Raw genomic sequence first — 14,336 nt, 5'->3', positions numbered from 1 at the left:
CCCATGACGCATGCGCGGCGCTCACTCTGGCTGTATATTAGGGCGACGCCGCTCGCGGCCTGAGGGTTCCCGCGGACAAGGGCAACGGTTTGGTTCTGCTTGGCCTGGGTGCCTGCCGACTCCGCCACAGCCGTCGCCGCCTCTGCAGTCCCCCGCGCAGGTGAGGGCCCGCGCTTTGGGTACGGCGCCGGGCAAGGAAGTCCCCGCGTGTCTTGCCAGCCCGCGCCCGGCTCTCCCGGACGTTGGGACCCCATCCCCCACAGCACCCATCACCTGCCTGCTCGGGGGTCAGCGTTCATCTCTCAGATTCTTAGCCCATTGGGCTGCCTCAGTGTACCCTATTCAGCTCCCTCCTTACATTTCCTATTTAACTGGCCGCTTCTTTAGAATTCCTTTCTCATACTCTTTCCGTTATTCTCGAGCCCTCAACCCCCGGATAACCTCTGACCTCTCCCCGCCCAGGACTAGATCTAACTCCAGACCCAACACCCTCGATTTTATAGTTCCAGCCTCTCCCCAGTTAGCCCCAACCGTACTTCCCCTCGTTTTCCTGCCCTTCTTTATGTCCCCTCCTTTCTCAGTTTAGTCGTGTTAGAGCTGTGGGGGATGACCTCAGGGAAATCCTTGCCTCTGGGACCCAGAGCCCAGCTGGGTGCCTTCCTGGGGTCTGGGGATGTGAGGACCAGGAGAAGTTTAGGATCCCTAGGAGTCCTCTGCCTGGATGAATGACAGTGACTTCTTCCCTAGCCTCACTTCTCCACCTGGGTGTGTGCCAACGTGTTTTATCTGCACTGTGCATCTTCCTCAAGGAGCCTCTGACCTCCCAAACCTGTTCCTGACTTGTCCCTTGTTGTCTCAGCCCCTTGGTGGTTAATCATCGGTATTTACTTCACTTGGTAAAGTTGCTTTGCAGGTGCTTTTGTGTAGAGCTGGGGAATGAAAGGAGAAGTTGGTTACCTGGGTAGAGTATGGTCACCACTAATTAGTTGAGTCCCACATGAATACTGTCCTTAGACATTATTATGTGAGACTTGTTATATCCCAGGGTACCCTTGCTGTAAACTGTGGGCAACACCTGAACCCAATGACCTTGCAGTAGTATTTGCCTGATTATTAAGTGTTGATGTCACTCATTGTCTTTCTATAGGATCAGTGCACCCTCTCGGACATGGAGACTGTTGTTCGCCGCTGCCCATTCTTATCCAGAGTGCCTCAGGCCTTTCTGCAGAAGGCAGGCAAATCTCTGTTGTTCTATGCCCAAAACTGCCCTAAGATGATGGAAGTTGGGGCCAAGCCAGCCCCTCGGGCCCTGTCCACTTCAACAGTACACTGCCAGCAGGTCAAAGAAACCCCTCCGGCTAATGAGAGTAAGTGTCATTGGCAATAAAGTAGGAGGTGGCAGCGTTAGCATTCATCACTAGACTAGAAGCACTTCTAGTCCACAGCGGTGATGGGGGCACAGTAACAGAGGGAGTTACTCTGTGTCAGGCTTGATTCTTTGCATGGACTATCTCACAGTTGGCATCCTAACCCTGCAAGTATGCACTTTTAGTTTACCCATCTGGAAAGGTGAGACGGTGGCCAGTGTGCACCTTACAGGTTTATGGGTTGTATTCGATGTCTGTTGGAGTTTTAGTGTTCATCAGTACCTCATTCACTTAAATATAAAGTTGGGATGTTCCAGTTCAACCTTTCCTTCATTAAATATTTGGCTCTTTGGCTTTTTTTTTTTTTTTAAATAGGTTTTATTTTTTAGAGCAGTTTTAGGTTTGCAGCAAAATTGAGTGGAAGCTTTTGGCTTTTAAAGTTGTAACTTTTTTCTTTTCTAAATTATTTTTTTTATTGTGGTAAAATGCACCTAACATAAAACTTACCATTTCTTACCAACTGTATGTACAGTTCAGTGGTGTTAAGTACATTCATATGTTTTTAAATTTTTTTTAAGCTTATTTATTTTGAGAGAGACAGAAACAGCGAGAGCAGGGGAAGGGCAGAGAGAGAGAGACAGAGAGAATCCCAAGCAGACTCCACACTGTCAGTGCAGAGCCCGACCAGCATCCAATTTCCGGAGCTCTTCAGCATCCCAAACTGAAACTCTGTGCTCATTCAACACTAACTCCCCCCACCCCCCGCAAATACCATTCCACTTTGTTTCTGAATTTGACTGCTCTAGAAGCCTCACATAAATGGAATCATAGAATTCATTAGTGATTTTTTTAATACATGTATCTTTATTTTATGTATGAATCTTTAAATTTTTTTAATGTTTATTTATTTTTGAGAGAGGCAGACATGAAGCAGACTCCAGGCTCTGAGCTGTCAGCACAGAGCCTGACATGAGGCTCAAATTCACGAACCGTGAGATCGTGAGCCGAACCTGAGCTGAAGTCGGACGCTTAACTGACTGAGCCACCCAGACGCCCCTAAATTTTGTTTTTAATAAAGAGATCAGAGTTGGATGTAGTTTTTCTCTGGCTCTACCAGGAGAGGATGTGGCTTTTCAGGTTTCACTTAATCCTAGAGAATAATTTACCTTGTAAACTCTGTTAGGTGTGTTCTCTGGATGTGTTTCTTGTAAGAAAGGAGTGTTTTTTTTTTTTTTTTTGTAAGCAGAAAGGATATAATCCTGTGTAGGATTTCTTTTCCTCTTTACTCTTTTAGGAGTTAGTTATGTGTTTTTCCTGAATAGTCAAGATCCTCTTTTACTATTCTGTCCCTAGTATAGAGGAAGTTGAGTAAAACGTGGCTTGTTCACTTGATAGATGTTGCAGCCATTGCAAATGATATTCACAGGCTATTTTGATCTTTATAATGAAAAGGGCAAAATAAGCAAGCACATGCAGAATAAGTAAAACTGTTTTTTAAACTTGCACATATGTAAAAAATATGTTTTTAAAAAAACATAATTTACTAAGATGCCTGCAATGGTTATGTTTTGAATGATATAATGCTCTTTTTCTAGATTTTCCCACAGTGAATGTGTATTATTTTTATAATGAATGACATGGACTTCAAAGCAATTTTTTGATTTTATAGAAAATTTTAATGAAAACTGCATTGAGACATCTTACCAAGTTGTAGAAGTTAGCCTCTGACTCACAGTATTCCAGGAAGATGCAGAATAAGACTTTACTAGAAGGAAGGTGAATGAATTTGCTTCAGGGGAAAGGAGAGTCATTGTGAGTAGAAGCACAATTACCAGCCAACTGTGTTAAGTCAGTGAACTAGTTTGATGCATTTAGATGAGCTAGTAGATGCTGTGTATGTGATATCCGTGTGGTTTTTTCTTGGCATATACTAATACTTTGAATTCTGTTAGACAAAAATGTAAAGAGTTCACTTTTAGCCTAATTTCTTTTGTTAAAAAGAAAATCAGTAGTTTGTATGTTAAGCAACAGCAAGCCTTTTTGTCAAGAACGTGTTTTGAAAATATAAGCAGAGAGGGGCACCTGGGTGGCTCAGTCAGTTGAGTGTCTGACTTCAGCTCAGGTCATGATCTCGGGTTTGTGAGTTCAGGCCCCACGTCAGGCTCTGGACTGACAGCATGGAGCCTGGAGCCTGCTTCAGATTCTCTGTCTCCCTCTCTCTGCACCTCTCCTGCTTGTTCGTGCTCTCTCCTCAAAAATAAACATTAAAAAAATTAAAATATATATATAAGCAGAGAAAAAAATTCTATGAACATTTCTCCTTACCTTCAAGAGTGTGTCCCCTCCTGAAATATGTTGTGTGTCGTTAGGGTAGATTTACTGAAATCCATCTCAAGAACTGTTGGCTGTCTGAAACTAGAAAATACTACTTTTGGTGGATTTATAAGGGAAAAATACTGTGGGTTTGAAAGGTAACTGGATCATGCCAATTAACTCCTCACAGGCACATTGATTCCAGTGAGGCAGATGAGAAAACGGTTCAATTAGCAGAATCTAATAAAAGTCAACTTGTGCCTAAAATGTGGGGGTAGAGTAAGTATAAAACTTCTCTGTGAGGCAATAAGAGAAAGAAACAAGGGGCTTTCTTGCGTGTTGTGCAACCAGATCTGATGCTTCAGTTTTTCCATTTCACCCCCCAGAGGACAAAACTGCCAAAGCCGAGGGTCAGCAGGCTCCTGATGGATCCCAGCAGACTCCAGATGGCACACAGATTCCGTCTGGACATCCCTCCCTTGCCACAAGCCAGGGCACTGCGAGCAGATGCCCTTTCCTGGCAGCCCAGATGAGCCAGAAGGGCAGCAGCGTCTTCTGCAAAGCCAGTCTAGAGCTTCAGGAGGATGTGCAGGAAATGCATGCCGTGAGGAAAGGTAAACAGATGACTGGAACCACTAGGAGGAGTACAGAGGTCCTTTTGGTTCTTTTGATCCTCCAGATTTATGTATGAGCTCTTATTAGGGTAGTATTTGTATAGAAACTTCCTCTTTTAGGGCCAAGGAAGAAGGTCATCAAGATAGGAGTCCGAGGACCATATGACAAAATGTGGGACTTTCTTCCTGGTGTGTGTGTAGGATATGACCACCTTTTATAGTAATTGCTTCATTTCTGAAAATACCCTGATGGTGTAAGCTGTTACAAAACTGCCCGCCCTTTCTTTCCTGCTATCTGGTGGGATAAAAGGTAAAAAAATAATACTGCAATAATTGATGGTCTTAGGACTCCCAAGCTGTGTGTCTTACTGATGGTGATTAAGAGGCAACCTTAATTCCAGTTGTGGCTATGTCCACAGAGCACCCAGGGTCCCCAGAAAACCTCACCAGCAGAAATGATGCATATGGCTGGAATTGTTTTCCATGAAGAAAATTGAGATTAGGGTTGGGTGGAGTGGGAAGGTGGGGAAGGCATGCCAACCGGCTAGAAAGCTTTGGACTTTAATGTTTATTAAAGCTGTCTGGTAGCTCTGAAAACAAAAGAAAACAACACCAGGCGTTGACCATTAAAATAAAAGGGAGGGAGAAAACTTCATACACTCAGTTACTACTAACTTTGGTTATGATCAGTTTTTTTTGGTGAACTAGACAGTAATTCACTTTTGACAATATTTTGACAATTCAATATTGTGAACTCAAAATAGAATGTTGGTTCCCTTCACTTGTTACTTTTGTTACAGAGGTTGCCCAAACCTCAGTGAACCCCAGTGAGATTAGTGTGAAGACCGACAGTGGGGAGCCAAGTGGGTTGCTGAAGAACTTCCAGGATATCATGCGAAAGCAAAGACCAGAAAGAGTATCCCATCTTCTTCAAGATAACTTGCCAAAATGTACGTCTCATCATTATTTGCCTGATGCAGGAGAGGGTTTTTAACGTAAACATACATTAGATTAAATACAAGATTGCATGGTGAGTTGTGGATTAAAAGCTATGTGTTTTGCTTGATACAAGTAGGTGTTCTTGGCCATAGTAAATACAAATCCTGTTGGTAACCTGCCTTCTGTCCCTTAATACCTACCTTTCTGTGCCCTAGCCCTGTATTAAACAGTTGACATACACAGTCTCATTTGAAAGCTTCACGATCTCAAGATGAGGATGTCATGTAACTTGCCCACATGAGTACTTCATTAATTTGTCCAGAAACTCCCTGCCATTAGATGACCAAGCGGGGGTTGGAACCCAGGTCTTTTGCCAAAGCCCAGATGTGCTTCCTAACCATCAGACTGTCCCATCTTTGGTTTTTAGCTATTTCCACTTTTCAGTATGATCGTTTCTTTGAGAAGAAAATTGATGAGAAAAAAAATGACCATACCTATCGAGTTTTTAAAACTGTGAACCGGAGGGCACACATCTTTCCCATGGCGGATGACTATTCGGACTCTCTCATCACCAAAAAGCAGGTGTCGGTCTGGTGTAGCAATGACTACCTAGGAATGAGTCGCCATCCACGAGTGTGTGGGGCAGTCATGTAAGTAGCCCTCAGCTTTCAGATACCGCTGAAATTGCCAATTATTTGGCAAGACATTGATGATTTAGAGGGATTGGATCTTTTATGGGGGGAATATTTAGCAGCTGAAAGTATACCATAGCAAAATACTATTCTCAGCCTTTGAAAATATCTATGGATTACTTTTTTTAATTAAAAAAAATTTTTTTAATGTTTATTTTTGAGAGAGAGAGGGCAAGTGGGGGAAGAGAGCAGAGAGACACAGAATCCCAAGCAGGCTTCACACTGTCAGTGCAGAGCCCGATGTGGGGCTTGAAGCCACGAACCGTGAGATCATGACCTGAACCAAAACTAAGAGGCGCTTAACTGATTGACCCACCCAGGCGCCCCTCTGCGGATTACTTTTAAAAGAACTCGAGCGCACAAGTAGTTGCTAGAGCCCCTTTGTGTATGAGGGTTCAAGTTTATTGGCTCATTGACTGCTCCTGTCTATTCACCCACTACCGCTCCTTAAGTGAGTGTGCCTTTAACACCAGGCAGCCTTGCACAGAGGCATCCCTGCTGAAACTTCGGATGGAGAGCTATAAATCTACCAGCACTGGAGGAAAAGCTACTTCAAAAAGACATTTAAAAAGATGGTAGATCCTGTCATTCATGTTCTTTAGGAGGTTCGCCTGGCTGAGGACACTTGAGAGAGTTGCTTGTCAAAGTCTCCAAGGAGGCTTGCTAAAGAGAGTCCAGTCTGAGGTGTGTTGATAGATAAATCCTAACATTATGTGACTGGTTTTCGGAGGGTTTAGGTTCAGGTAACCGCCATCCAGGATGTCCATGTAGCGACTGATGTGTTTGGAGAGAAGGGTATTTGTCAGAATAAAGAAGCCTTAGTAAATTAACTCAGCTAATACTAAGTACTTAGTTGATTGATAAACGAACACTTGTTTTTGATCCCTGGAGTTATCCTCAGGGTATCATCATCCTGGTGTTGACACCAAATGCCACCTAGTCTGAAGATGAAGTCAGTTGAAACTTCTGGCTCCTGGTTTCACCATGAGAGAGTGCTAGATCAATGTAAGGTTCAGTATCCTAGCTCCTAGGGAGAGGAATGATTCACATAGTGTTCAGAACCATGAGATTTATTTTCTGCTCCCTCCCCAATTTTTTTTTTCTTTAAATAAAAGGGACACTTTGAAACAACATGGTGCTGGAGCAGGTGGTACTAGAAATATTTCAGGAACTAGTAAATTCCATGTGGACCTGGAGCAGGAGCTGGCTGATTTACATGGGAAAGATGCAGCACTCTTGTTTTCCTCCTGCTTTGTGGCCAACGACTCTACCCTGTTCACTCTGGCTAGGATGATGCCGGGTAAGGAAGCCTGTCATGGGTGCCTTAGAGTTTTTTGAGTTTCCTAGTAATAGCAGGGATATTGACAACAAAGAGGGCTTACCAAAAACAGTTAAGAGCAGTGATAGTATCTGGGAGCATTTTTCCTTGAATTGAGCATCAAGTGCTCACTGCACATGAAAAGTTCCAGCAGCAAATGATACTAATGAAGAAGCAGATTTGAAGGGCTGTCCTTAAGCTAATTGCTTCAAATGTGTGTTGTATGCTAGGAAAATCCTTTGGAGAATTCTGTTAATCATTGGTAGTTATCTTTTGATAAAGTTTGGAATGGGGTGGCCAGATTTAAGAGCAGATTGGTTGTCTGCCCAGTGGTTATTCTATTCTACACCTATGGGCCTTCTCAAAAGAGAAGCACTAGTTCATGGTTTTCCCAGGAAGAAACTGGCAAGCAGTGTCTTTCCTACTGGGCAAAGCAGCACTTTCAGGGCAAAGTCTGTTGTCCCTGACTGTCTAGGAAATAATTTGTCTTTGGTGCAGATGGCTTGATAAATAGTGAGGTTTTTTTGTATCCTGTTAGGCTGTGAGATTTACTCTGATTCTGGGAACCATGCCTCCATGATCCAAGGGATTCGGAACAGCCGAGTGCCAAAGTACATCTTCCGCCACAATGACGTCAGCCACCTCAGAGAACTGTTACAGAGATCTGACCCCTCGGTCCCCAAGATTGTCGCCTTTGAAACCGTCCACTCAATGGATGGTAAGTCTAAGTAGAGGCCAGTCTGAAACCTTAAATGAAAAACAAGCTGGGCCTGGACTCTTTAAATAAAGTGTAATGTTTGTGTTGTTTTTGCAGTTTCTTTTCATTCTGCTAGGAATTCGTATTTGGTGGACATTGTATAGGTTTGAGGGAACATAGGTTTTTTTATTCTGGCTTTTACTAAGCTCTGAGAACCTTAGATAAACTAGAAACTGGGGGAAATTCATTGTCTTTCCCAGTATTAAAAATGATATCTTTAGAACATAAGCTGTTTTGTTCTGACTGACTCTTACCAAGCAGAAATTTGTGAAGTAGCAAGCTCTTCAAGGCAGTCTGTGTTCTTTCCTCAGGGGCAGTGTGCCCACTGGAAGAGCTATGTGATGTGGCGCATGAGTTTGGAGCAATCACCTTTGTGGATGAGGTCCATGCCGTGGGACTGTATGGGGCTCGAGGTGGAGGGATTGGTGATCGTGACGGAGTTATGCCCAAAATGGACATCATTTCTGGAACGCTTGGTATGTATACTCTGCACATTCTGTAATCTGCACTAAAGTTATATTTTCCTGGGGCTCCTGGGTGGCTCAGTCAGTTAAGCATCGCTCAGGTCATGATCTCGTGGTTTGTGAGTTCAAGCCCCGCATCGGGCTCCACACAGTGCACAGCCTGCTAGGCATTCTCTCTCTCCTCTCTCTCTGCCCCTCTTTCTCTCTCAAAAGAAATAAACTTTAAAAAAAATTTTTAAAAATAAAGTTGTATCTTCCTATCAAGGCCCCAGGACTAACTGGGGTCAGGTGAAGAGACAGTGTGATAGCATTTAAAGCCTGGGCCACTTTCTGGATGAGTTTGTATATTCTCGGTGGTGGCACAGTTTAGCAGAATCCCTTGAATCGTGGAGGCATGATTCCCAGAATTAAATCTCACAGCCTAATATGACAAATACCATTTGTTGCCATCCGAGCTCATTCCAAACATAGTTGCGGTTCTAGCTACATGGCAACAGTGTTTACTCTCTGTACTTCAGATTGTTCCATTATATTGAAGAATCCTAGCCATGTTTTAGAGCATTTGTTGGGACCTACGGGTTCAGGTGTGTGAAGCACTTAGCTCTGTGCCCACTACATGGAGACCATTGCAGTTCACTCTGGCTACTCTGTATCTGCTCCTCCTGGGAGAGAAGCATTATCTCATGGGGCTGGCCGCTGTAGCCATGTTGCCTGCTGGCCATAAATCCCATCTGCATAGCTCCCTGGCTGTGTAACCTGGAGCTGCACCTCAGTTTCCTCACCGATACAGGTTTCCCCACTACCTGAAAGTGGAGTGTCCCTTTGAAACGTTTCGTAAGACAAGATGGCGTAAAGCAAAGACACAGGTGCTCACAGACGCAGAACAAAGCTCTGGTGGCCTGACGCTGGGGTGCCGCCTGTGCTTCCCGGGGACAGGGCTGGGCAGGGCCACTTTCATTGCTTGGGGTATGCGGTGCCAAACACTGGAGGCTATTTTCACCTTCCACTTTTTCTCATAAAAGTGAAAGCCCTCTCAGATTTCTTCCGGTGAGTGAAAACCAAGTACTAATGTAGGTCTTTCATAAAAGCAAAGTGGCATAACAACTTTTGAAAAGTAGGGACACCTGTATAAGGGAGCTAACAAGCCCTACCTCAGTTTTTGTGGAGAAGATAAGTAAACATGTGCAAGCAATTACCATAGACCTTCTCTTTGCCGATGAGGAGTCTAAGGTGAAAATGTGAACTGTAAAACTCTGAAGATTTCAAAAGTTAGTAAGGCAGGGGCTCCTGGGTGGCTCAGTCGGTTAAGTGTCCGACTTTGGCTCAGGTCCTGATCTCACGGTTTGTGGGTTTGAGCCCCACATCAGGCTCTGTGCTGACAGCTTAGAGCCTGGAGCCTGCTTCAGATTATCTGTCTCCCTCTCTCTCTGGCCCTTCCCTCTCGAGCTCTATGTCTCTCTCTCTCTCTCTCAAAAGTAGATGAACATTAAAAAAAAAAAAAAAAAAGGCAGTTGGAGACCCGTGTAGCACTCTGCTGAAATGCCAGTTTACAGCCTGCATTAAGGAAGGGCGGGCCTAAAAGAGTGTCCACCAGCACTGTCTAGGGGCTGAGAACCTTGGGCAAACCAGGAGAGGTCAGGGGTCTCAGGGTAGAGCCCCTGCCAGGAGAAGAGCACTTGTTCGTATGTCCTAATTACAGCAACCATTTTCTTTCAAAGAGCTCTTGTGATGCGGGCTTTGTGAAGGTGTACTCATTGTGAGCTGGAACAGACTGGAGAGAAATTTTCCACTGTAAGAGCTTACACCAACCCAGCCCTGTGTGGGGTTCAAGCAGGAATGTTAATTACAGAACACAATGTTAACATCTAGAAGGACTCTTCTCGAGCCCTTAATCCTGAAACTTGAGCTACAGATTATACAAAGGGATTTGAAGAGAATCAAAAAGTGAGGTGGGCCCTAAATCAACCCTAACAGGTTCTGAGTTTTCATTTTTCTCTGGGCGATGCTGCTTGTCCGAGTTCAGTGTTTACTTAGGTAGGAGACCATTCTGGTCACACCAAAACAGTTGATGTCTTAGCTGGGTTACATTCTAGCCTCCGGGGGAATGCTCACGGCGAGAGGACATTGCCAGCAGCACGATTCCGATCCTGTCCCAGAGAGCATGCACCACGTACCATGTACAACGTGGGAGGTGGCGCCCTGCCCACTGGGGGAGCAGCCAGTCCGGGTGGGAAGAGACACAGCGGCATGCTCTTCAGGCGCACGGGATGGGTCGCTCAGTGCTAGGCCTGCTGTGGAGACCTGTCCTTTGATCCTAGTCAGATACCAGCATGGCCATGTGAATTAGGGGAGGACCCTTTCATAACCTCCTCAACTTTCTCCCTTTCAGAAATCGGTGGACATCCCTTTACTTTATAGTCTTAGGGCACATTGAGGAGACAGAGATGCTCTAAGGCTGTGCAGCGTCTTGCTGGTACATTTAGGGGCAGTTGCTATAGTAAATGTGGCTGTCTCCTCCTAGGCAAAGCCTTTGGCTGTGTTGGAGGGTACATCGCCAGCACAAGTTCCCTGATCGACACGGTACGGTCCTATGCGGCTGGCTTCATCTTCACCACCTCCCTGCCGCCCATGCTGCTGGCTGGAGCCCTGGAGTCTGTGCGGATCCTGAAGAGTGCTGAGGGGCGGGCGCTTCGCCGCCAGCACCAACGCAACGTCAAGCTCATGAGGCAGATGCTCATGGACGCGGGCCTCCCAGTTGTCCACTGCCCCAGTCACATCATCCCTGTCCGGGTAATGACCTGTCTGTGACTGGACTTGCTGGGGGCTGTGCCTCTGCACATGACGTGTGAGATGTTCTGTTTCGTGCCTTCTTGAAGTTGAGGGAGGCAGGGGGGCTGCTGGGGCAGGCGGCTGTAGTCAGTGGCCCTCTGCTCGTTGCTGCCTTTGGCTGACTTCACAGTGAAAATGAAGGCTTTGAACCCAGCAGGCTAGAGCAGAGGTTCCTTCTCCGCAACACTGGCCTTAAAAGGGTAAACACAAAGCTTCTGTCTGAAAAGTTCCGGGAGCCTAAACTTGGCTCGCTTTGAAGTATGGCTTTTTATTCAGTTAATTTTGAAATAGGTCTTGCCCTTTCCACTGTAAATAGTAGACTGTTGGTGTCACAGTTGAATTAGTAGAATTAATACAGCTAGTACAATCAAAGCTGCTTCATTCCCACGGTATGCACATCCCTGGATAGGAGAATTCGCTGGCATCAACTGAAGTTGAAGCTTGGGAGGGAGATCAGTGTGAAATTGGCTTCTTACGTGGTTTCCATCCCCCGGACCATACTAAGCACAGCTGGGCCCTTTAAGTTGCAGGCTTGCACTGCTACTTGAGCCTGAGCCTCCTGAGTGCCGTGTGCATTAGAATTGCTGCTAAGAGGCAGTCCATGCTGTTGTGACCTTACTTTCTGTTGTCAAACTTAGGTTGCAAATGCCGCGAAAAACACTGAAGTGTGTGATGAACTAATGAGCAGACATAACATCTATGTCCAAGCAATCAATTACCCAACGGTGCCCCGGGGGGAGGAGCTCCTGCGGATCGCCCCCACTCCTCACCACACACCGCAGATGATGAACTACTTCCTTGGTGAGTACCTGGAGAGTGCCGGGACCTCCTCACTGGAGAGTTGCATAAAGCTGTCTTTGCGGTGTGTATAATCGAAGCCCTTCAAAGGCATTCAGAACTGTTTCTTTCTCCAGGTAATTAAGAATGCTCTCAGATGGTATAAAACTGTAAAAGATGTTTGTTTGATTCACTTTAAGGGGTATACGCCTGCTTTTAGAAGCTCTGAGGGAGCCTGCTCGTCCACACACCGTTTCCATTGCCCCCTTGTCAGGGTGACTCAAAGATATACAGTGACGGCTGGGGAGTAGAGAGAGGCCTCTGAAGGCTTTAGTCTGCCCTGGCCCTCTGGAGCTCGGCCTGGGGCTTCGATTCCCCTGAGGTGCAGTCCCTGAAGCAACCCCCCTCCTCGCCCCCCCCCCCCCCCCCCCCCGCCTAACACCTTCTGATAAGCGTAATTGTTCAGTGTTTTATACTGCTGTGGTTCTGTACAACCCAACTCAGCACCCCCATGTCCAACCTGAAGGCAGAGATCCAGGAGCTGCTTTCAGCCACAGGTTGGTTCTGCCTCCTGAGCCTCCTCAGGTGGTCCTGCTTGCCTTAAAACCGCATTATTGAGATATAATTTACATACCACAAATTTCACCCTTTTAAAGTACACAGTTCTGGGGGTCTTAGGTCCATCATGATGCTGTGCAACCGTCACCACTATCTGATTCCAGGACCTTTTCATCACCCTGGAGAGAAACCCCATACCCATGAGCAGCCATGCCGTCCCCTTTCCCCAGCCTCTGTCAGCTGCTGACCCCTTTCCGCCTCTGTGGATTTGCCCATGCTTTACATTTCACATAACTGGCATCATACCCTACATAGGTTCTTTATGCCTGACTTCTTTACAGCACAGTGTTTTCAGGGTTCACCTGTGTTGTAGCCTGAATCCTCACTTTCTTTTTATACCGAATAATCTTTTGTATGGACTTACCACATTGTGTTTATCCATCAGTTGATGTACATTTAGGTTGTTTCTGCTTTTTGACTGTTATGAAAATAATGCCACTGGCAACGTTTGTGTTTGACTTTTTTTTTTTTTAAATGTTTGTTTATTTTTGAGAGAGAGAGAGACAGAGTGCGAGCAGGGGAGGGTCAGAGAGAGAGGGGAACACAGAATCTGAAGCAGGCTTCAGCCTCCCGAGTTGTCAGCACAGAGCCCGATGTGGGGCTCGAACTCATGAGCCGTGAGATCATGGCCTGAGCTGAAGTCAGATGCTTAACTGACTGAGCCACCCAGGCGCCCCAGTGTTTGACTTTTTGTGTAGGCCAATGTTTGCATTTCTCTTGCATGCATACTCCCTTCAATTTTTTATTTTTTTTATTTTTACATTTATTTATTTTTGAGAGAGTGAGACAAAGTGAGAGCGGGGGAGGGGCAGAGAGAGAGGGAGACACAGGATCGGAAAGCAGGCTCCAGGCTCTGAGCTGTCAGCACAGAGCCCGACGCGGGGCTCGAACCCACAGACCGTGAGATCATGACCTGAGCCGAAGTCGGACGCTCAACCAACTGAGCCACCCAGGCGCCCCACTCCCTTCAATTTTAAAAACTTTTTCCTCACAGAGAATCTGCTGGCCACGTGGAAAAGAGTGGGTCTGGAACTCAAGCCACATTCCTCAGCCGAGTGCAACTTCTGCAGGAGGCCACTGCATTTTGAAGTGATGAGTGAAAGAGAGAAATCCTACTTCTCCGGCATGAGCAAGTTGGTATCTGCCCAGGCCTGAGTGTGTCATGACCTCAGTTACTCACTGAACCCCAGGCCATGTCATATCCACATAGTCTCCAGAGTTGTCTTTATATGTGAATTAAATTATATTAAATTTTAATCTATAGTGAAAGCACAGTCCTGAAAATAAATTCTTGTTTAAGTGACGGGTCCTGTTACTGGGCGCTGAATCAGAAAAATCATTTTTCTTCATGCCTTTCAACTCGGTCTGTATTGCTGAGATACGTGAAATGATGGGCATGTCCTGGTCCTCTGGTAGTGACTGCGAACCCGGCTGGGGTGGCAGACCCTCCTGCTCGGCGTGAACCCAACTTTGTCTTCACTGCCCACTGCCACCTCAGCCCTGCAGCTGAGGGGCCCTGAGCAGGCCAGGCCCCGTGGTGGCCATTTCACTCCAGTTCCTCTCCTCTAATTGTGGTCCTGCCACAGCGGTTTCCCTCCCTGCTTTCCCTTCTCAGCTACTGCCTTGGCCTCAGGCTTCCCTGTGAAAG

At 46.0% G+C, this 14,336-nt stretch overlaps 1 protein-coding gene across 1 annotated transcript; it reads left to right on the top strand.

The window, feature by feature from the left end:
- The first annotated feature begins 1 nt into the window (after nucleotide 1).
- On the top strand, nucleotides 2-13,991 carry ALAS1 (5'-aminolevulinate synthase 1). Its single transcript, XM_015085249.3, has 11 exons — nucleotides 2-160; nucleotides 1,148-1,367; nucleotides 4,067-4,294; nucleotides 5,095-5,244; nucleotides 5,661-5,883; nucleotides 7,041-7,225; nucleotides 7,782-7,961; nucleotides 8,312-8,476; nucleotides 10,986-11,254; nucleotides 11,932-12,094; nucleotides 13,683-13,991. The coding sequence occupies exons 1-11, from the start codon at nucleotides 11-13 to the stop codon at nucleotides 13,841-13,843; spliced, it is 2,094 nt and encodes a 697-aa protein (XP_014940735.2). The 5' UTR covers nucleotides 2-10; the 3' UTR covers nucleotides 13,844-13,991.
- The last annotated feature ends 345 nt before the right edge of the window (nucleotides 13,992-14,336 follow it).

Source organism: Acinonyx jubatus, chromosome A2 (genome assembly GCF_027475565.1).
Source record: "Acinonyx jubatus isolate Ajub_Pintada_27869175 chromosome A2, VMU_Ajub_asm_v1.0, whole genome shotgun sequence".
In the NCBI taxonomy this organism is placed as follows: Eukaryota; Metazoa; Chordata; class Mammalia; order Carnivora; family Felidae; genus Acinonyx; species Acinonyx jubatus.
This window is presented reverse-complemented; position numbering and strand designations above follow the sequence as displayed.

Bases quoted from the DNA above. Each gene is read 5' to 3' on its own strand.
- ALAS1 (XM_015085249.3), top strand. From the start codon at position 11: ATGCGCGGCGCTCACTCTGGCTGTATATTAGGGCGACGCCGCTCGCGG. The intron at 5,884-7,040 runs GTAAGTAGCCCT...TTTAAATAAAAG, and splicing joins CGAGTGTGTGGGGCAGTCAT to GGACACTTTGAAACAACATG. The intron at 7,226-7,781 runs GTAAGGAAGCCT...GTATCCTGTTAG, and splicing joins TCTGGCTAGGATGATGCCGG to GCTGTGAGATTTACTCTGAT.